Source organism: Saccoglossus kowalevskii, chromosome 3, assembly GCF_978046115.1.
Source record: "Saccoglossus kowalevskii chromosome 3, keSacKowa6.1, whole genome shotgun sequence".
Classification (NCBI taxonomy): Eukaryota; Metazoa; Hemichordata; class Enteropneusta; family Harrimaniidae; genus Saccoglossus; species Saccoglossus kowalevskii.
In genome coordinates, this window is record NC_140643.1 from 34,861,284 (window position 1) to 34,884,208 (window position 22,925).

A 22,925-nucleotide genomic window follows, 5' to 3' on the forward strand; every position below is an offset into this window, starting at 1 on the left:
CAGAGTCTTGGAGAATTAAGGCTTCAAAAACTGATCCATGTCATAGGGGAAACGTGACCACTTTGCATAGCAATGATCTCTGTTGTCCTTTCAAAGCCTTGCAGAGATACATTGAGGTTATGCATTGCAGAAATCTATTGATTGAACCGCCAGTTCCATGGTTTCTCATAGCAACTGTTCACACGATGTCTCAAACCTCTCTTTGCTATTGTAGGGAGGATGCAACTGAATATTCAGGTCATTCATTTCGAATAGGGGTTGCCAACACGGAAGATCGTGCTAGTGTACAGAATAATGTTATAACTATGGGACACTGATCCTCTGGTTCGCGTTGCTGACACAGTCTTGTTGATCATGAGTCTGTAAGAGTCGCTCACTTGGCATTGATTAGTTCACTGTAGTTAGTTCCCGTAGTCGGGAGATTTTTCTTTATTCTCAATTGCATATATTTATAACATCTTAGGGTCATGATGTGTTTTGACAACCCATTATTTCGATGACGTTATACTTTGTTTTTATTTATTCATTTACCCTTATTTAAATGTTTATTCGGGTGCAGCCCTCGCTGCTAAACACTTCAGCCTTGGTAGTTGCAGCCCTGTTGTTAGTTATGTATCATTACAACCAACACAAGTTTGCGTCTATTGATAAACAGATAACGTTTTCATGCTGTAGTTTTTTCCATTTTGTAATATACAAATTACGAGAACTTTTACTCAAGAAGTAAATGGAGTATGTATTGGTATGCAGAACAGATGTTACTACACATTAAAAACAAAAATTATAAAAATAGTGGTAAAATATTTCTTTATTACAAAAACTATAAAAACCTTCAAAAGACTATTAAAAGAATTCTGGCCAGCAGATACAACTATTCACATCAGTCAATGGATGCATCTTGAATACATTAAAATTAAAATACATCTTACATTACCAGTACATAATTGATATAACAATAAACAAATGTAATTATTCTAATAATGTGCATGCTATAATGTTCACAATGACCAGCATTCGTAGCATGACTGGAATATTGATTTATATTACATTTGAACATTTGGTTAAAAAGTAATTTTTGTTATTAAGGATGGTTGTGGCTTTTGGGACAGCAGTTTTTTGTGATTGGCTGTTTTAAATCCCAAAGAAATAATGTTGGATTCTAGTTTTTGAATTATAAACATGAATTGTAAGTACGAATATTTTTCACATTTGATAAACAACATCAACATGATTTTATAACTTATTTTGTCAAGTTTGAAATCTATAATATAAAAGCATGTAAATGTGCAAGGGGACGGGAAACCATTGCTACTAACATTGAATAGTTGATTATTACTTTTAGTCTTTGTGTATTAATCATATTGACTAAACACTTGACAGTTAGTATGGCTAATATATTGTAAAGTTTGGTGATACGGAGAGACTACAATATGTTCAAAGATGTCTTGAGGTTAGTATTGAAAGTTAATATGTATCAAAGTTCCAAATTATTAATGGTTGTGAGTGCATGTACATTACTAAAACTTTAATAATTCCTAACACAACCCAACGAAAACTGAACGTAAGCACAAAACAGTAAAACATTATTATAACGCAAGGCCACAAAATCCAAAATATGTTTTAAATTTGAAATACAAGTTATCTTAGTGGGAATCTTCTTTCATTAAAGATGTTTTTGTCAAATTTGCTCGAACTCAAATTGTAAATATGTTATAAATATTGTCTCACTGTATTAAACTTTATGGCATTATGTTAGCATTCTGTTATAGTGTCAACTGTGCCTCTTGGTGGCCACAGGTGTGGGGAGGGCAGTTAGATAAGTAAATTATATTGGTATTAAACTCAAAATGTACAGAAAGTGTACATCAGACTTTGCTTTGAGTAGACTTTTTAGCACGACTACAAGAATGTGTCACCCTATTCCACTTGTCTGGGTGTCTTCTGAAATAAATCACAGTACCAACAATTATAATAATAGCCGCTAAACATCCTAAGACAATGCCTACTATAGCGGCAACGTCCGATTCTGTGCGCACAACTTATACGCCACCTTCCTGCGTCTCAAATAAAACACTGTCCCCCTGCTTGACTGCACTAACTCGATGCCATGAGGAAAAGGTATCCGCATTGCTACGATATACAGCAATGTCTTCAGTTGTTGGGTGAGTAACCTTTATCTTCATTGTGAAAGTTTTATCATCTTGCGTTACTTTTTGTTGCGGGTGAAGAACAACATAATCACTGGCATATCCTGTACCAACTGAAATTTGGCGACCAATCTGATGCATCGCTGCCTCACCTTGTTTGGCCGCCCATACCTCCATTTGGAATTTATAAAGATCATCTAAAGTATCCCTTTCAACATGTATACCAGCAAGCCTATAAAAGTCAATGTGAGAAATGATTACAGTATTTTACTAGTACAACCAATGATAAAACCGAACAAGATAATTTGTAATACATGTTGGTACTTGTTGTAATATAAAACACAAAACAAATATTAGTAGTGTCATTACTCATCTATCTCCAGATTGAAAAAGCTATTAACAATTAATATAAAACAAGTCATTGTTAATGACACACTCTCTGATGCAATTAGGGAAAATGTTATTCATACCTAAGATAAAATTATATGGCCAAAAAAAGCAAGATGGCTGCAAGTCTGTCATCTGTGATCCAATCACAAAGTCTTATTAAAATGCAATAATTGGGTTTTGATATATACTGGTAGACAGGAAATTATTATGAAAATTAGGTAATTACTATGCATGGATTTCAATCCAAACATCAGGTGTGATAATTCTTTATAAAATCGTTGATTATTATGTAAATTTGGTAATTATTATGGATGTATTTAAACCCAAAACTAGGTCATCGTACTGTTTAAGAGTATTTATATACCAAGATTCATAATTTTTTAATGTTTTTGAGTGGATATGAACATCACAGTTGTATGACACATTATTTCAGAATAATCTTTTTAAAGCTTCTCAAAAATTAAAGACCAACAACATTATTTCTCTATCGTGGCCAGCAAGTTTAGTCACATGTTTTCAAAATGGCAACTTGATTCAATTGAAAATGCTCAGAAGCAACAGGTCATGTGTTAATATGCAGTTGTTTGGTATATCTCTTCTCAACTTTCAAATATGGTGGCCACAGCCACATATGGCTGTTTAAGTTACACATGCGTGACAAGACAGGATTTTATTGCAGGTCGATTAACAATGCTGTGGGCTGATACTTGGCATGAGAAAATGAGTTTTTCTGGCATTTATAAATAAATTTCAATGTTTTGTGGTTTTCAGTAGCTTTTTGACTTGAAAAAACAATAAATTTGTAGGCCAGATGAGCTGATTGGCATTCTACTTTTCACTGAATAAAACCAGAGTCACAGTTTCTTTGTAATTTGAATTAATTGAAGTATTTTCTAGTTTTCAGTTTCAGGGTCAGCTCATAATAAACAGGCGACCCTAAATTATGAAGCTTACGGTGAAATAATTATCATTGGGATATTCTAATAACATTTAGAATAAAAACTCAAAGCCCAAGTATAACACATACTGATTATTCAAATGTGGTTGGAGTGTTCAACAGAGGGAACTCAGAAGCATGTGTTCAACTGCATCACAATAAACAATCCATTTTATGAAAAGAAACCTACCCATCAATTGTAAGATTTCCACCATTCCAGCCAATAGCAGCACCTGAAATAATTTGCTCCACTGTCAAGATCTTGCCCTTCTGACTACGATTGGAGAAATTGTTATTCCTCGTACACATGAAATGGTAGTGACCATTTTCTGTTGTCTTTCTTGGTCCAAGATCAAAATATGTACCCGCATCATCTAACTCTGAAAGCTCACCTCGAAATTGGTCTGAATAAAAATGAAAATTAAGTAGTAACATGTAGTTATCATCAGTGAAGTGTGTGGGGGGAATTGAGAATAGGGTTTCACTTATCTCAACCCTAACGAGCATAAAGTTCAAGGCGCGTAAAACAAGGGACGGTCGATCAAAGGAACAGGAAACAAATAAACGATATCAAGAAACTGCTTTTATTAACTCGTCACTGGAAAAGGTTACATGTACTCGCGTGCTAAAACAAGTATTCAGGCCTTTTATAGGCTCGGTAGGATCAGCCACCATAACAAATTTTAGCGGGCTTGGTGCTGATTGGTTCATAGTGCTATGACCTATGATTGGCTAATAAGAGAATAGCATTTGAAATGGCGTCTGCTATCGTTATTTGTGCTAGTTCTCTTCGAGTTAAACATGTAATAAAGACGGTTGAATTGAATAAACACAATAACAATATAAGAAAGAACTGAAACACAATTGAATAATATTGAATCAATAATACTAACGAATATCACAGTAATAATTAGGGAAATAACAGTGGTTTATTCTCCCTCTCATCGACAAAGTGATCAATTTCCTATATTATTATTTTCAGTGTTGTTTGCTTACATTTGTATCATAATAATAACAGTTCACAATTACAAGTCTCACAATGCTATATCTTTAAAGTTATGGAAATAACAACTTTAATAAGATGTAAAAATTATGTGTATGGTTGAAAGCAATGCCATTTATGATGACAATTTGTTTTGGTTGTGTGATTATATTTGTAAATAAAAATATAGCAAAGCTCAATCAACTGAGTCACCAACAGCTCAAAACAATGGAGAATGTACGGTACTTCCTACTGTACCACCCATCTACACATATCACATACAGGGCAAGTGCTGCGAACATTCAAACCATAGACCCTCTAAAAGAAACTGCGATATTTCTTCTGATCAATAAGTTGTAATCATTTAATCCCGTTTATGGTTCACGCATTAGTGATAATCTCAACAAAGTCTCGCAAGTTACGTGAAGAGGTTATGCAAATCACCGTGAGATTATGTAAATTATCAAATGTCTGTTTGTCACTCAAACAAAATTTCAAATTGGAGACGGGTGTATTCAGTGACGACGAGAAGTTCATGGATGTTTTTACGGATTTTGACGGCAATGAGAGTGATTTTAGAGAAGAAGAAAGCAATGTTGAGAAAGATAAACTGGTCTATGTTCAAAGCTACAAAATATAATGACACTTACTTGGATTAAGAACAGCTAAATTTATAAGATCCTGTTGGTTCAATCCTAGAAAAGTCACATTATCTAAATGCATTGGTGTATTCAAACCAAGATGTCCATATTTGTTATATGGTTCATATGGATTGGAGTTTTCTCCTTCTGTGTACACTTGTTCTCCTAGTAATACTAAGTTAGACCTATCAGTGCCAGCCAATCCCTGCCCATCGTTGTTATTAGGATTAGTATTGGAACCAGTCCACCTGGGAAAAATTACACAAATATGCATGAAAATTTAGTATTAATAATGTAATTAATTAATGAGTTAGTTCAACACAAGTTTTCAAAACAAAAATATTTTAAGTAGTTCAAATTTGTTAACACACAGTATATCTTGTCTGTTCGATCAAACAATCAATTCCTATTTTCTGTCCGTTATTTCTATTTTTAACCAAATTAAAACCATCATTTTGAATCAGAATAAAATTCTATTTTTAGCAAATATCAAAAATCGAAACAAGCAGCCTATCGGCTGAGATAGCTCCGCTGTTAGCAATGCACATTTCAATTAAAGAACTGAAGACATCATCAGAAAATGAACAATATGTATAGTATCAAAGCAATCGGACTTACAGTTTTTAACAAGAAGTCGAAAATATCACTTTCTACCAAAAATGACTAAAATATTCACCAAAATTAGAGAATTGAAGATATCATCACGAAATGAACAAATCTGAGAAAGGTCTACATGTAGTATCTAAATATGTAATATCAAAGCAATTGAACTATTGGTTTTTAACAAGAAGTCAAAAATATCACTTTTTACCAAAAATTACAAAAATATTCACGAAAATTAGAGAATTGAAGACATCATCACAAAATGAACAAATCTGAAAGAGGTCCACATGTAGTACCTATATATGTAATATCAAAGCAATCGGACTTGTGGTTTTTAACAAGAAGTCGAAAATATCACTTTTTACCAAAAATTACAAAAATATTCACCAAAATTAGAGAATTGAAGATATCATCACAAAAGGAACAAATCTGAGAGAGGTCCACATGTAGTACCTATATATGTAGTATCAAAGCAATTGGACTTGCGGTTTTTAACAAGAAGTCGAAAATATCACTTTTTACCAAAAATGATAAAAATATTCACCAAAATTAGAGAATTAAAGATATCATTACAAAATGAACAATTCTGAGAGAGGTCCACATGTAGTACCTATATATGTAATATCAAAGCAATTGCACTTGCGGTTTTTAACAAGAAGTCGAAAATATCACTTTTTACCAAAAATGACAAAAATATTCACCAAAATTAGAGAATTAAAGATATCATTACAAAATGAACAAATCTGAGAGAGGTCCACATGTAGTACCTATATATGTAATATCAAAGCAATTGCACTTGCGGTTTTTAACAAGAAGTCGAAAATATCACTTTTTACCAAAAATGACAAAAATATTCACCAAAATTAGAGAATTAAAGATATCATTACAAAATGAACAAATCTGAGAGAGGCCCACATGTAGTACCTATATATGTAATATCAAAGCAATTGCACTTGCGGTTTTTAACAAGAAGTCGAAAATATCACTTTTTACCAAAAATGACAAAAATATTCACCAAAATTAGAGAATTGAAGATATCAACATGAAATGAACAAACCTAAGAGAGGTCTACCCAAGGTACATATACACCAAGTATCAAAGCATTCAGGCTTGTAGTTTTCAAGAAGAAGTCAAAAAAGTAAAACATTGACACGGACGACGGACGACGACGACGACGGACAATCACTCATATGATAAGCTCCGCTCGACAAAGTCGACAGCGGAGCTAAAACAAGCAGCCTATCGGCTGAGATAGCTCCGCTGTTAGCAATGCACATTTCAATTAAAGAACTGAAGACATCATTAGAAAATGAACAATATGAATAGTATCAAAGCAATCGGACTTACAGTTTTTAACAAGAAGTCGAAAATATCACTTTCTACCAAAAATGACTAAAATATTCACCAAAATTAGAGCATTGAAGATATCATCACGAAATGAACAAATCTGAGAAAGGTCTACATGTAGTATCTATATATGTAATATCAAAGCAATTGAACTTTTGGTTTTTAACAAGAAGTCGAAAATATCACTTTTTACCAAAAATTACAAAAATATTCACCAAAATTAGAGAATTGAAGATATCATCACAAAATGAACAAATCTGAGAGAGGTCCACATGTAGTACCTATATATGTAGTATCAAAGCAATTGGACTTGTGGTTTTTAACAAGAAGTCGAAAATATCACTTTTTACCAAAAATGACTAAAATATTCACCAAAATTAGAGAATTGAAGATATCATCACGAAATGAACAAATCTGAGAAAGGTCTACATGTAGTATCTATATATGTAATATCAAAGCAATTGAACTTTTGGTTTTTAACAAGAAGTCGAAAATATCACTTTTTACCAAAAATTACAAAAATATTCACCAAAATTAGAGAATTGAAGATATCATCACAAAATGAACAAATCTGAGAGAGGTCCACATGTAGTACCTATATATGTAGTATCAAAGCAATTGGACTTGTGGTTTTTAACAAGAAGTCGAAAATATCACTTTTTACCAAAAATTACAAAAATATTCACCAAAATTAGAGAATTGAAGATATCATCACAAAATGAACAAATCTGAGAGAGGTGCACATGTAGTACCTATATATGTAGTATCAAAGCAATTGGACTTGCGGTTTTTAACAAGAAGTCGAAAATATCACTTTTTACCAAAAATGACAAAAATATTCACCAAAATTAGGGAATTAAAGATATCATTACAAAATGAACAAATCTGAGAGAGGTCCACATGTAGTACCTATATATGTAATATCAAAGCAATTGCACTTGCGGTTTTTAACAAGAAGTCGAAAATATCACTTTTTACCAAAAATGACAAAAATATTCACCAAAATTAGAGAATTGAAGATATCAACATGAAATGAACAAACCTAAGAGAGGTCTACCCAAGGTACATATACACCAAGTATCAAAGCATTCAGGCTTGTAGTTTTCAAGAAGAAGTCGAAAAAGTAAAACATTGACACGGACGACGGACGACGACGGACGACGACGACGGACGACGACGGACAATCACTCATATGATAAGCTCCGCTCGACAAAGTCGACAGCGGAGCTAAAAAGAAGTACAATAATACAATTGAAGTAAAAGTAAGAAATTTATTGGAAATGCGTCTTAAATTGAAAAGAACACACATTGCATGTAAGCCACAAATAATTTTTCTCAAATGTTTTACAAGCGAATTTCATCCATTTTGTTAACTATTTTAATGTACGTAATATTTGTACTTTCAATAGAGCAAAAACAATATTTATTTTATCCTAGAATTATTTGGATAATGTAACACTTACTGTATATGGACATAGTCATCCTTGGATAGTCTGAGTGTATTGGGTACAAAGTCGTATTCCACCGCAGGGTACACTTGTACTATGTTTCCTCTTTTACCACGCACATTGAAATTATATATACGAGCACTCTGTAGTGATTCTGGTCTCTTACGTATGGCAAATGAATGTGATCTAAAAATAAATACCATTAACCAATTATTCCTTGTTTTATGTTGTATATGTCAAATAGAATCAATACACAGAATAATGCAGTATTGTTATGAGTGTAACAGTGGTGTGAAATATTGTGTTTCAAATGCTGTACATACTGAAATAAATATTACAAGAATAAAATTGCTATTCATTGATACATTGTAACATGTGTCATTCTTACACCAATATAATGAGCTTACATTGTAATTAAAATAACCATACCAAGGTTTTGTTATTTACTGATATAAAAATTGCAATGTACACCAAATACCAAATAGATTACTAAATTCATTACGGTAAAAAACTTTCTTTTATAAACATGGAATTATTTTCGCTGAAAAGCAGTTTTGGGTTTTTTGTACAAAGTTTATTTTTACTGATTTTTGATGATAACAAAGTATTTTACAGAATTCAACATAATTCTGTCATCTTGCATTCTTGAATAGAGCAGGTGTACCTACTTTCATTTTATGAATGTCTACTTTTTGGGCAAAATATATTTAACCACTGAAGGTTGTGGTTCGTTTTGCATTAAAAGACGTATATCTATATACTCTAACCAACAATGTAAAATGGAAGTTTCCATACCTGTCTTGGAAGACTCTGCCATACTGATTTGTGTTAATAGCTAACTCTAAACCAAAATCTTTACCATCTTCAGTGAATTCATCAAAGATTTCAACCACAGGATTTTGTTCATAAACATAACCACGAGCTGCAGCTTCCTCTCGGCTTGAGAATCCAAGTCTAAAAATATATTCTTATTAAAAAAAAGTTGCCCAAGCACCTTGCAAACACACAACAACAATTTTTGTTTCTGTTATATGGGTAGCCAAGAACCCACATTGTATAACGAATTAAGTAAATGCAAATTACATTAGATGTGAAACACATGTTGATATCGCTAACTACTCAAAGTCATGATCAATGGACAAATCATAAAATTTGAGTCAATGTAACATAAATCAGAATGCGATAGTAACAAAATTAAAATGTTCATATACCTGGTATGAATATCAAGTGTACTAGGTTCATTGCCATTGCTATTTAGCGTTGAGTTGACATTGGGATCCCAGCCATCAAATTCACCAGTTGAAATATTATACCTGAAATCCATAAAATTAAATAAAATTTGTACGTGTTGTAAGATGTCACAGGAATATTATATACAGTTAAAAACAGAATTATTCATACCCCTACTGAAATTTCAATGTTTTGTGTTTTTCTGGAAAACCACAGGTGGATACAGAATATTTTGGCCGTGGTTGGATACCTTTACTTGAAAGGTAACAATTCTGAATGAGTTTTGTACAACCTCATTTGCATAACAAAAAAGCATATTACTAGTACTTTATTTGTATTCTGACTCACTCAAAATTATTCATACCCTTTGTTAAAGCATGGCATTTGGCCATATCCATCTGATATGCACATGCTTCAGACATTCCACATGTTGTTTTGTTCACATGTAAAGATGTGTAGGCCAGTCTGAATAATTTCGAAGGTGTTAGGTAAGTAAGTTTTTGGAATGCCATTGTCCTAGAGTATAAAATCAAGTGCAATAATGAAATCTTCCTCAGTTGTTATGATCATGGCGAAAACAAAGGAATTCAGAAACGACCTCCGCATGAGCATTGTGAATGCCCACAAAGATGGGAAAGGCTATAAAGCCATTTCCGAACTCTTCAGAGTGCTGGTACCCACTGTACAGTCCATTGTCCAAAAGTACAAAAAGTTCAATACAGTGAAAAACATTGGCAAGCGTGGAAGGCAGTCGAAGATATCTCCTCGTCAGGGCAGGAAAGTATGCTGTGAGGCCCTTTCCAATCCCAGAACAACAGTCAAGGCTCTTCAGGACAACTTGGGTGAGATGGGCACCAAGGTTTCACTGCATACCATACGCCGCACACTGCACAAGGAAGGACTACACAGCTTTCGCCCAAGGAAGACTCTTCTGACTCAGAAGCATCGTAAAGCTCGATTTGCATATGCCAGAGAGCACCGAGATAAGGATCAACATTTCTGGTCATCAGTTCTATGGTCAGATGGGACAAAGATGGAACTCTTTTGCCACAAAGATGTTTCCTTCGTTTGGCGCAAGAAAGGCGAGGCATTCAACCCAAAGAACACTGTGCCAACCGTAAAGTTTGGTGGTAGGAGCATCATGCTTTAGGGCTGTTTCTCTGCAAGTGGGCCTGGAAATCTTGTAAAAGTAGAAGGCATCATGAAGAAGGAGCAGTACACCCAAATTCTGGAAGACAACATCAGGCAGTCTGCAGAAAATCTTCATCTCGACCCCAACTGGACATTCCAACAGGACAACGATCCTAAACATAGTGCAAAGGCAGTCAAAAAATGGTTCAAGGATAACAGTGTGGAGGTGCTACAATGGCCAAGCCAGAGCCCTGACCTGAATCCCATTGAAAACCTGTGGAAAACCCTCAAGACGAGGGTGCATGCCCTCCAACCTGACAGAACTAAAGATCGTAGCCAAGGAAGAGTGGGACAAATATCCTGTGGAGCTCTGCCAAACCCTTGTGAATAGCTACAGAAACCGCCTGGATGCTGTGATCAAGAACAAAGGCTTTGCAATTGACTATTGACTGTGATATTGCCTTTTAAAGACATTGTTTAACATCATGGAGGAATGGCTTTAATTTCTGTTTTGAACTTTAATGTCTATGTTATATAATGATGTTCAGAAAGGTCAATAAACAGCCAGGAATATAGAAAAGTTTTGAAACTTATGCAGTCACTATCTAAAAACCTATGACTGAATATCACCACTGAATAAACATGCTGTCACAGTCGTTTATGGGGGTAATAAGTATGGTGGTTCTGGGCCATTCTGGCCACTTCTCTATTTTCACTCTTTTGAAGCACTTAAATGATGATTAAGTGAAGTACAATTTTTTTTCATGGCTTAATTTCTGCACCTTACCAAAGACACTGATACCATTTAGGACCAGTTCAGATTTGTTCAAAGTTCAACAGTATTAAACAATGCCTTTACAGTTTTATTGACAAAAGGTATGAATAATTTTGAATGAGTCAAAATACAAATAAAGTAATATGCTTTTTTGTTATGCAAATGAGGTTGTACAACACTCATTCAGAATTTTTACCTTTCAAGTAAAGTTATCCAACTATGGCCAAAATATTCTGTATCCACCTGTGGTTTTCCAGAAAAACACAAAACATTGAAATTTCAGTAGGGGTATGAATAATTCTGTTTTTAACTGTATATATAAAAGGGTTCATTGTCAATATTAATAGATTTCAATTTTTTTAGCTTTACAAGTTTCATTTCTTGAAAAAAATAACTCAATTATGCAAGATTGATGAATAATCTCTAAAACTGTTTCAATAGTCGTAAATTTCCATGTTGCTTGCTTATAATGCATTATGGGTAATTGAGAAACATTGTGACAACCGGTGGTTATGTAAACAGATGCAATATCTGTACAATTTTCCTTCATTACCTCATTCTTAGAACACAGTGTTCATGTATGATGTCATCAGGTATTGTCCAATTATATACGTTGGGGTAACCACCTTTACCATTGCCAAGGTGATTGTCTCTTGTCCACTCTGTTTCATGACATTCTGGTGGTGGAATATTATGGGATGGAAATTCTCTCCATACTCCTCTTTCCCCATTCTCATCATCCTCAGGATAGAGAATATACTAAAAAGCAAAATACCAAATACAATGAGAATCTGTAATGTTTTTCAAGAATCTGCCAGTATACTATCAATCAAAATGCTGACTCTTGTCATACCAAATACACTTGAGAACACAGGGAAAGTAACTCTGACTCTTGTCATACCAAATACACTTGAGAACACAGGGAAAGTAACTCTGACTCTTGTCATAGCTATAGAACACAGGAACAGTAACTACAGTATTTTCTTTGATTATCACATAGTTTCCATAAACAGCTGACATTACAACTGAACCATGTCCACAAGTTTCAGTAAATTGAATTACATTATTACATTATACCTCACAATCCCGCTTATTAGTCGGCACTACAGGGGTTCTTGAGTTGATGTTCTCTTTCAGGTATCCACTGGGGACAACACATGCCCATTTACTCTTGACATTGGCACTCTCTTGTTGATAGTATGGACACATGCGAGCATTGTTGGTCATCACAGCAATGTCCTATTAACAAAATAATACTTCAATTTTTAATTTTGTACAAAATGAACATCATCAAGATCCCACATAAATTCCAACATATTCTTATGCGTGAGGTATACGTGAGGTATGCGCGAGGTATGCGCGAGGTATGCGCGAGGTATGCGCGAGGTATGAGTGAGGTATGAGTGAGGTATGAGTGAGGTATGAGTGAGGTATGCGTGAGGTATGAGTGAGGTATGCGTGAGGTATGAGTGAGGTATGCGCGAGGTATGCGTGAGGTATGAGTGAGGTATGCGCGAGGTATGAGTGAGGTATGAGTGAGGTATGAGTGAGGTATGAGTGAGGTATGCGTGAGGTATGAGTGAGGTATGCGCGAGGTATGCGTGAGGTATGAGTGAGGTATGCGCGAGGTATGAGTGAGGTATGCGCGAGGTATGCGTGAGGTATGAGTGAGGTATGCGTGAGGTATGAGTGAGGTATGCGCGAGGTATGCGTGAGGTATGAGTGAGGTATGCGTGAGGTATGCGCGAGGTATGCGCGAGGTATGCGCGAGGTATGCGCGAGGTATGCGTGAGGTATGAGTGAGGTATGAGTGAGGTATGAGTGAGGTATGCGTGAGGTATGAGTGAGGTATGCGCGAGGTATGCGTGAGGTATGAGTGAGGTATGCGCGAGGTATGAGTGAGGTATGAGTGAGGTATGAGTGAGGTATGCGTGAGGTATGCGTGAGGTATGCGTGAGGTATGAGTGAGGTATGCGCGAGGTATGCGTGAGGTATGAGTGAGGTATGAGTGAGGTATGAGTGAGGTATGCGTGAGGTATGAGTGAGGTATGCGCGAGGTATGCGTGAGGTATGAGTGAGGTATGCGCGAGGTATGAGTGAGGTATGAGTGAGGTATGAGTGAGGTATGAGTGAGGTATGAGTGAGGTATGAGTGAGGTATGCGTGAGGCATGAGTGAGGTATGAGTGAGGTATGAGTGAGGTATGAGTGAGGTATGAGTGAGGTATGCGTGAGGTATGAGTGAGGTATGCGCGAGGTATGCGTGAGGTATGAGTGAGGTATGCGCGAGGTATGAGTGAGGTATGAGTGAGGTATGAGTGAGGTATGAGTGAGGTATGAGTGAGGTATGAGTGAGGTATGCGTGAGGCATGAGTGAGGTATGCGCGAGGTATGCGTGAGGTATGCGCGAGGTATGAGTGAGGTATGAGTGAGGTATGAGTGAGGTATGAGTGAGGTATGAGTGAGGTATGCGTGAGGTATGCGTGAGGCATGAGTGAGGTATGAGTGAGGTATGAGTGAGGTATGAGTGAGGTATGCGTGAGGTATGAGTGAGGTATGAGTGAGGTATGCGTGAGGTATGAGTGAGGTATGAGTGAGGTATGAGTGAGGTATGCGTGAGGTATGCGCGAGGTATGCGCGAGGTATGCGTGAGGTATGCGTGAGGTATGAGTGAGGTATGCGTGAGGTATGAGTGAGGTATGCGTGAGGTATGCGCGAGGAATGCATGAGGTATGAGTGAGGTATGAGTGAGGTATGAGTGAGGTATGAGTGAGGTATGCGTGAGGTATGCGCGAGGAATGCATGAGGTATGAGTGAGGTATGAGTGAGGTATGAGTGAGGTATGAGTGAGGTATGCGTGAGGTATGAGTGAGGTATGAGTGAGGTATGCGTGAGGTATGAGTGAGGTATGAGTGAGGTATGCGTGAGGTATGAGTGAGGTATGCGTGAGGTATGCGTGAGGTATGCATGAGGTATGCGTGAGGTATGCATGAGGTATGCGTGAGGTATGCATGAGGTATGCGTGAGGTATGAGTGAGGTATGCGCGAGGTATGCGTGAGGTATGCGTGAGGTATGCGTGAGGTATGAGTGAGGTATGAGTGAGGTATGCGCGAGGTATGAGTGAGGTATGCGCGAGGTATGCGTGAGGTATGCGTGAGGTATGCGTGAGGTATGAGTGAGGTATGAGTGAGGTATGAGTGAGGTATGCGCGAGGTATGAGTGAGGTATGCGCGAGTTATGCGTGAGGTATGCGTGAGGTATGCGTGAGGTATGAGTGAGGTATGCGTGAGGTATGCGTGAGGTATGCGTGAGGTATGAGTGAGGTATGAGTGAGGTATGAGTGAGGTATGAGTGAGGTATGCGTGAGGTATGCGTGAGGTATGAGTGAGGTATGAGTGAGGTATGCGTGAGGTATGAGTGAGGTATGCGTGAGGTATGCGCGAGGTATGCGCGAGGTCCCAAGCATGACATGCACCGTATTAAGAAGAATTATGATTTTGTCGCAATAACTTGAGTTATTAATTGATAATAATTAGGACATTAGGATAATAATTAGGACAGGGTTCAAATTGAATCAATCACTGCATTGAATCAATAACTAGATCCGATGACTATGACAAAACATTCGCTCATTTCTCCTCTCTCTTGATCCTGTTGTTGGAATTATTTCATTGGGGGGTGTAGTAATAGACAGACAAGTATTAGAATTTTTGTATTTAAGCAATTTTATTTGGGCTGTTCAATAATAGCATACATTTCTAACATAAAAATAAAACTCGTCATATACATACATTTCATTATTTATTCTATGATGTAGGGAATCAGGGGAGACCACTTTTCGTAGTGTGCATTTTCCTTTTCATTTTGTTTAGCAATTTGACCTTCAATTTGGAAATGTTTCCGCAATAAATGCATTAGGTTTTGGTAAGTTGGCTTGGTACTTTTATATTTTGAGAAATAAATATGTTTTCTCACCATCAAACTAGTAAAGTTAATTTGCCAACTGTATTCCGGATCTCCCAAAACTGCACACAGCTTACCTGGTACTTTATCCAATTGAAGCGGTTCCCCTAGACTCTTTATCACATCTTGCCAGAGGCTGACAAGTATTAGAATTGAGTGTTTTAACTAATTTCATGACATGCATCTTTGGTTGTGAAATCTCAAAATATAGTAGCAATAATAACTTTAGTGGAGTCACAGTGAATTTTGTGAAATTTTGTCTACACAGCATAATTCAATCAACTTAAAATTCCTTGCATAGTGTACAGTATTCACTATTTCAGACTATAATCTTTGTAACTTTTTCATTTCTCGTAAAACTACATTCTGGATATTACATTTCATCCGACCATAACTTATGTAAGTACTGTCTACTGATAGATAACTATATGTATCTAGGAATAGGGAAAAAACTTGTCTGGTAATATGGCGAAGCTCATACAAATCAAAATAATTCTTACCCTCCATGGTGATGGTTGCCAATAAGGATAATAATCTCTTTCTTCAGGACATTCATAACCATAGCGATTACCATTAGGATTTTGTCTTGTATATTTAGCAGTGGTTCCTTTCACATTCTATAACAATACAAGTACTATTAAGATCACACAGTCTAGTTAACCTTGTGCTTTACTGAGCTAGGGACTTGTACCAAGAATTTTGAAAATTTGTACACATTTGAATCACATGAAATCATTTTAAAGGCAAACCAAAACTGTAATCACACCAGATAAAAAACAACTTTTCATGTAATAAATTCATTTCAGTGGTTCTTAGATTGGTCATGACAAATTTAAATACCCCAGTGAAGACTCGTTATTGTAATCTACTAAACTGTTATATTTGCAATATACCTGTAATACTGGTATTTTCACTAACAACTATGGGATAAAAAGATAAAATACAATGCATGCCCTCACAGGTATGAAACCAAAATTTTCTTGTTTTTTTGAAAGGCAAATTATTTGCGCCACCAATTTATAACAATGAAATTCTTTTGTTTTTTTACTTCAATTGAAAAGTACAATGGAAGTGACATGTTCATGGTTTTCACAAGTTGACGTCTTCTCACAATATAAAACTACTGATATAACTACCTGATCAGCTGTGAAGAGACCTTGATTTCTTTCTCTTAATTTACAATTGTTGTAATAATCATAATTTTCTTGCATGCCATATTCTAAGTCATTATTACAATCATATCCATAACAGTTGTTTAGGTCTGTTGGTATAGTACTGAAACAAAATATCAATCAGAATTGCAACAATTAAGTGATCATTTGTTTTTCAACAATAAAATACTGTTGGTGAGTAAACCAATTTTCAGTGTAATCCGAGTTGGTACTTTGATCTCATTTACCATGCTCTAACATACATCAGCTTGTAATACAATTCTGTATTCCATTCAGTCATTACTACTTAGGTAGGTTGTTGTACTTGCTTGATTAATTGATATTGACTTGAAATTCCATGACTTGAAAGCATGTCATGCATGCATACTGAAGGTACTCTGTATTAATCGCAAATCTCACAATATATTTTTACATTTATTTTTCTTTATGAATGTTTCTCGCCAACAATTCTGTGTATAGTTTTATGTATATTTCTACAATTTGTTGATTAATTCTGAACCAAATGGGACAACGTGACATGTTGTGATCAATATTTTTTTTTAAAACAAATATGGAAATATTGTGAAAAGAGGACAAAAAATGGCCTCTGGCATTGAAAGGGTTAAACAAGAAGTGAGATAGAATTACAGGGTGGTGACCACAGTTCACAAACACCCTGTTATCAGTAATATTGAATGACTGAAAGCAGTGTAAACCAATACGTACGTTGTAACAGCACCATCCCTTACATTGTCATGGCACATGTATTGTATTATCAATTCACAATGACTGTTCAGATCACCGCAGGAATGTTGATTTGTCCTGTAAGATTAACAACCACACAGATTAATATTACTACTTGACATTAGATAAACACTTGACCTAACATGCCACTGTTTCCACGCTACCAAAATGTGGTCACTTCACTGTGTTAAGGGGGAATACTAAATATTCTGAAATAAATGAAGGAAATGTATTTCCTTAATTCCTTATGTAATTTCACACAAGATACTTTTGTAATAAATGAATATAGCAATTTGGGTTTATATGTAGATATCAAATTTGCATAACAACATATTTGTCATCTAGAAATTAATTATATCAAGACTTGCATGCATGTTGTTATTAATTCCAAATTTGATTCCCCCATACAAACACTAAAATTCAGAATTTCATATACAATTCATTGTTTTATTACACATATTACTTGTACACTAATGGAGAATGTTTACTTCCACTTATATTTATTTTATTAAGATTACATAGGTCAATTATTAACAAAAATAGCTACAACCTGTGATTCATCCATGTTTGTTTCAATGTGTATTTATTTACACATGGGGGAGGGAATGTCACCTGTGTATTATTTTAACCTTGAATAAGATTCAATCTTTCCAATAATAATACCCAATGATACTGACCTACTTAAATATTGTTTACAACCCAAACCAGACAATTAAATGGGTTCGATTTAGTTATACATGTAACAGGAAATATATACCGGTATATATACACGTAATATGCAACCTGGTGATATTGTTATCAGGTACTGGGTTAAATGCATAAAGAGCAACAGATGGAAGGCTATAAGCCCCCAGCAAAGTATTTAATAACAAGTACCACATACAGCTCATATATTTTTAGACCACATTTAAGTGCATGACTGTGTAATTTATTTCAGTGTTTCAATTATATAGACATTTTTTTGTAAAATTCCTGTCAATAGTAAATTAACCGCTGGTTAACCTTGATACTCTGCATTTTTAGTTACAGTTGTAGCACATAAAAAGTGGAATATCTCATTATCAGAGTGAATGTGTTCACAGTTATACATGTCCATTTTCTAATGCAGAAAAAAATTTCCCCTAATGAAGTATCATAGAAATGTCATTACTGGTATTATTATTCATTAACATTATTTAAACCATTGATTTTAATTTTGTTTTCAAACATTTGAATGTATAAATTTAAACAAAACAAAATTTAATTACATAAACCTCATGCCACCACATGTCAATTTCCCCCTGCAGTGTTCTTTTAATGATTGCCAGTATTACACAACATTTTTTTTGTAACTTTTTACAAAATAAACCTGCAAAATATTTTTTTTATATTTCATAAAAATTTATATCAGGTTCTGCAGCCCAAAATTAACAAAAGAATTATAGAAAACTTCATAAAATGTGCAGATTCTTAAAAAATTATAGCTGTGAAAATTAACACTGAACACAATTACTTGTACACTGGTCACATTACAATGGATGGATGAGAGACACAGTGTAAGCCAGAAACATGCAGCCAACAAACACTGCCAAATAAAGGCATTACCAAGCGCTCTGATTTCTAAGGATATAATATCACCAAAAATAATTACTTGAATGTGATGACACACAGTATTTGTATTCTAAAAATAGAAACATCAGTAACACATTACCCACTGCCATATATGGTCATTATTGCAGCTGTCATGTTAATGCGATACGGACTGGTGAACAGACAAATCATGTCCGTATAAATAAACACCAACAATAAAATAGCACTATTTAAACACACTGCAAACAAGTAAAGACATAGTAACTTCCTTACTTGGTCAACTTCCATCTCTTACTTGGTCAACTTCCATCCCAGGGATGGACTAATTAACCATATAGTGTTACTAAAAACTTGACAATTGGTACAATATTAACTTCCATATTTGGTCAATGACTCACTGAAATTGCATTGAAGTGGGACTGACAAACAAATACACGTTTCAATCCCAGTTGAATATACCAGGTATTCTAAAGACATACAAAAGGGAAGCAATAAGTTAAAAAAAAAAAGACATACCAAAGTATTGATCTAACCCATAACAATTGTCAACTTCTTTGAATAGAAATGCAACAAAACCACTGAATTGAATCTAACACGCATCACAAGGCATATAACTTCTCAATAAATGGACATATCCTGAATGCAGTGTGGCATTACATGACATTGTTTGAATATAAATTAGTTTATACCAATACTACATGTATGTGTGAATCGGACCACTGTCTACACTGTGAGTCATCCCCTGGTGATCACAAAGTCTGTGTGTATGAATGAAATATTCACTGTAAACATTCTAACAATGGTGTTACGCCAATGTACGTAATTACTTAATTGTCTCCACGGGCATTTTTTATGCCTATAGGTATATGTATCTGAACCACAATTAACAGTCTTGCTGTATAGTGGTGAAAATATAATAAATTACTAATTTTAGAGATTAAATATTAACCCTATTGTTTTTCTGACATTTCATCCACCAATTTTCAATACTACCAAACTAAATGTGCACTGTTGTGCACTGATGTCATAAGTCATTTCCACATGACTCTCCCACACTTTCACTCTAGTCCAATGGCTTTTTGTTTAATAAAACTTTGAATGCTAAAGTCAACTTTTGTCTTGTTTCACACAAACACATTTTTTCTATATTTTCACACTAATTGTGATCTGGCAGTAAATCGGAGATTGCGTCCATCTGGTCCAAAACTAACAACAAAGTTACAGTACCATAATGAAAACCACATATAAATGTGCAAAATGCCACACCCAATTTTGACGGGAAAAGCAGTAGCATTCAAGGAGTTAATTACTGATAATGCAAGTTTTGCACCTAGAACTCCTGATGTAATAAAACATACCTATCTATGTTGTCCAAGTCGATTCTTGTTTTCATTAATATGGATTCAATGATATGGCAAAAATACTAGATTAATATTTTGAAATAAATCAGCGAAATATACAATACATAACAAATACATAATTTTGTTGAATTCTGTAATTATTCAAACATACCATTCTATCTGTAAAATGGATCCTTCGTAATAATATAAGCCACCAACATTGTAACCACCACGATCGTTGTTCTGAGAATCAAACAACCTTAAAAAGGAAAAGAATAGTACATAATGCATTCAGTATACGTTACAAAGCTTTTTTTTATGCAAAAAAAAATTATAGGTGACACACTTTGTTCACAACAACTTCACGGAAAAAAAAAATTATTTCAATATTTACCTTTTGTCATTTTTTCTAGCTCTTGTATTTTCATCAAGTCTGTTATTGCTTCCTCTGAAAAAATGACATAAGACATATAATTAGAGCAGGCCAATTTACTAATATCTTGTTAGATTATTGACAGTGTACTTTAGAACAGTTTGTTTCAAAATAGCCAAATTTATTATCACATGACAAAAATGATACCCGTCTGTTTTGAATTGTCATGGTTAATTTGCATTTGTATCGTTTTTATTTATACTATGTTTTGGTATTTTGGTTATTTGCCTGGGAATGCAACATTTTGAATTATGTATAGGCAGGTATTTGCTCTATTATAAGAAACTGTTTATGTAAATGCTTCCTCTTCTTTTTTTTCAAAATATAGTTTATGACACATTGTTTTATCCTCTCAAGTAAAAAAAATAGGACCGTTCATTAACAATGGATTAACATATAAGGGCTAACTACTGAAAATGACAAACACTGTATTTTGATACAAGAAATCTGATAACTGAGTAATTCATTTGTTTTCCCCATTGAATCCTATTTTGTAATTTGTGTTAGGTGATTTAGTTTGTGACTCAAATTTGTTTTTCCTGTCTACAATCATGTACAGCAATAGGCAATATATTCACAAAGTATTATGAAGTTCAATTAAACTTAGAGATGAACCATTATTTGTGCAGGGGTGGGGTTATTCATTTGTGCTAAAAAAAAATTCAGTGAGTCTTATATGTGCTTTACTTTATTGAGAACACATAATATTTGCCAGGAGGTTACATAAACAATATATATATATATATATAACATACAACAATATAAAAGTTAAAGGGTGGTGGTTGTGGCACCATGCACGGAATATTGGAATATTGTTGCCTATGTACATTCTTTAAATGTACTCTGTGATCTAAACTCAAAGTCGCAATCTTTGTTCGTATGGGACCCAGCAGCAAACAATTTTGTCTACTGACCACGGATCTTATAGACCCCCATGGTCTAGGGCAAGTACTTTTGTGGTACACACTGCTACCAAAGTTAGCGTCAATTCGTCAATTTTCATGCACAGTGTACTATGTCAGTATTAATCCACGTCAGAGATGGACAAGTAGGCCTGCATACAGTAATGTTTGAATTTGGGTTGTGGTGTATACTAGCTATTCCCTATGAATGAGCAATGTGGAATGACATTTATTGCAATGATACAGAATGTACAAAGTGAAAATAATCTATGAGATCATTGTCAAACACGCCACTCACTCTAGACCATCATGAGGTATAAGAGTTCAGTTGACAAAGTTGATCACTGCATGGGACCCATATCTCCCCCATGATTGGCGCAACAATCATCAGCCGTTAATTATACAAAGTATAAAGTACTACAAAATAATATACAAATTGAGGTATTGCTGTGTTTTATTATTATATTTATGGTTTTCTCAATTATATTGTACACACACAGTCAGTATAAAGCATGTTGTGTACTGTTAATGATAAGATTTGTAAAATTACTTATACTTACAGTTACTGCATGTGCCCATCCCACACCGCATTCTCCCCTCTATACAAATGTACATGTCCCCATCGTTTAGCTATGCTAAAAGTTTAGACAGTCAACATATTCGACAGCTGGCTGGCTTTGTATGTATGTGATATATCCATCATTTTCGGTGATGATTATTTTTTTACCATTTTGAAAATGGTTCACCAATAGTCTGAGAATTTTACATCCTAACAACACGTTCTGTTTTGTTTTGTCTTACGTACAACTCAAAACTACATGTCTGGCTATGGAATGGATGTACATATAACTTAAGTATTGCGGGGCTAAATCCACAGTCAGCCAGCATGTGTATCACTCACGCCGGCTGACTGTGGCTAAATCACTCAAAACTTACCTTGGGTTGTGTAAATATATATCAGCCTGCACACCAAGTAGAAACAACAGTAATACTGTCACGGAATACATGATTTCAGAACGAATGAATTTTAGATGATCACGGCCAGCGCGATCAACTACGATGCCAAAAACAGCAGACTTCGTAAACTCCGAGTCTGTTTTGAAACGGTTCAAAGTTGTGTGTACAGTCACCTGTGAATGAACTCAGTTTCTGTGCCAGTTGAAGGTCATTTGTGCATCCGCGCCAAATAACGT

At 35.0% G+C, this 22,925-nt stretch overlaps 1 protein-coding gene across 1 annotated transcript; it reads right to left on the reverse strand.

Moving 5' to 3' along the window:
• Positions 1-790: 790 nt before the first annotated feature.
• LOC100372690 (protein DD3-3-like) lies at positions 791-22,860 on the reverse strand. Its single transcript, XM_085497123.1, has 14 exons — positions 22,669-22,860; positions 20,792-20,845; positions 20,570-20,656; positions 17,471-17,566; positions 16,730-16,868; positions 16,094-16,210; positions 12,709-12,870; positions 12,185-12,390; positions 9,707-9,808; positions 9,291-9,449; positions 8,511-8,681; positions 5,107-5,345; positions 3,665-3,878; positions 791-2,379 (listed from the first exon to the last, which is right to left on the reverse strand). Exons 1-14 carry the CDS (start codon positions 22,737-22,739, stop codon positions 2,040-2,042), a joined length of 2,157 nt encoding a protein of 718 aa, XP_085353249.1. The 5' UTR covers positions 22,740-22,860; the 3' UTR covers positions 791-2,039.
• Between the last annotated feature and the right edge of the window lie 65 nt (positions 22,861-22,925).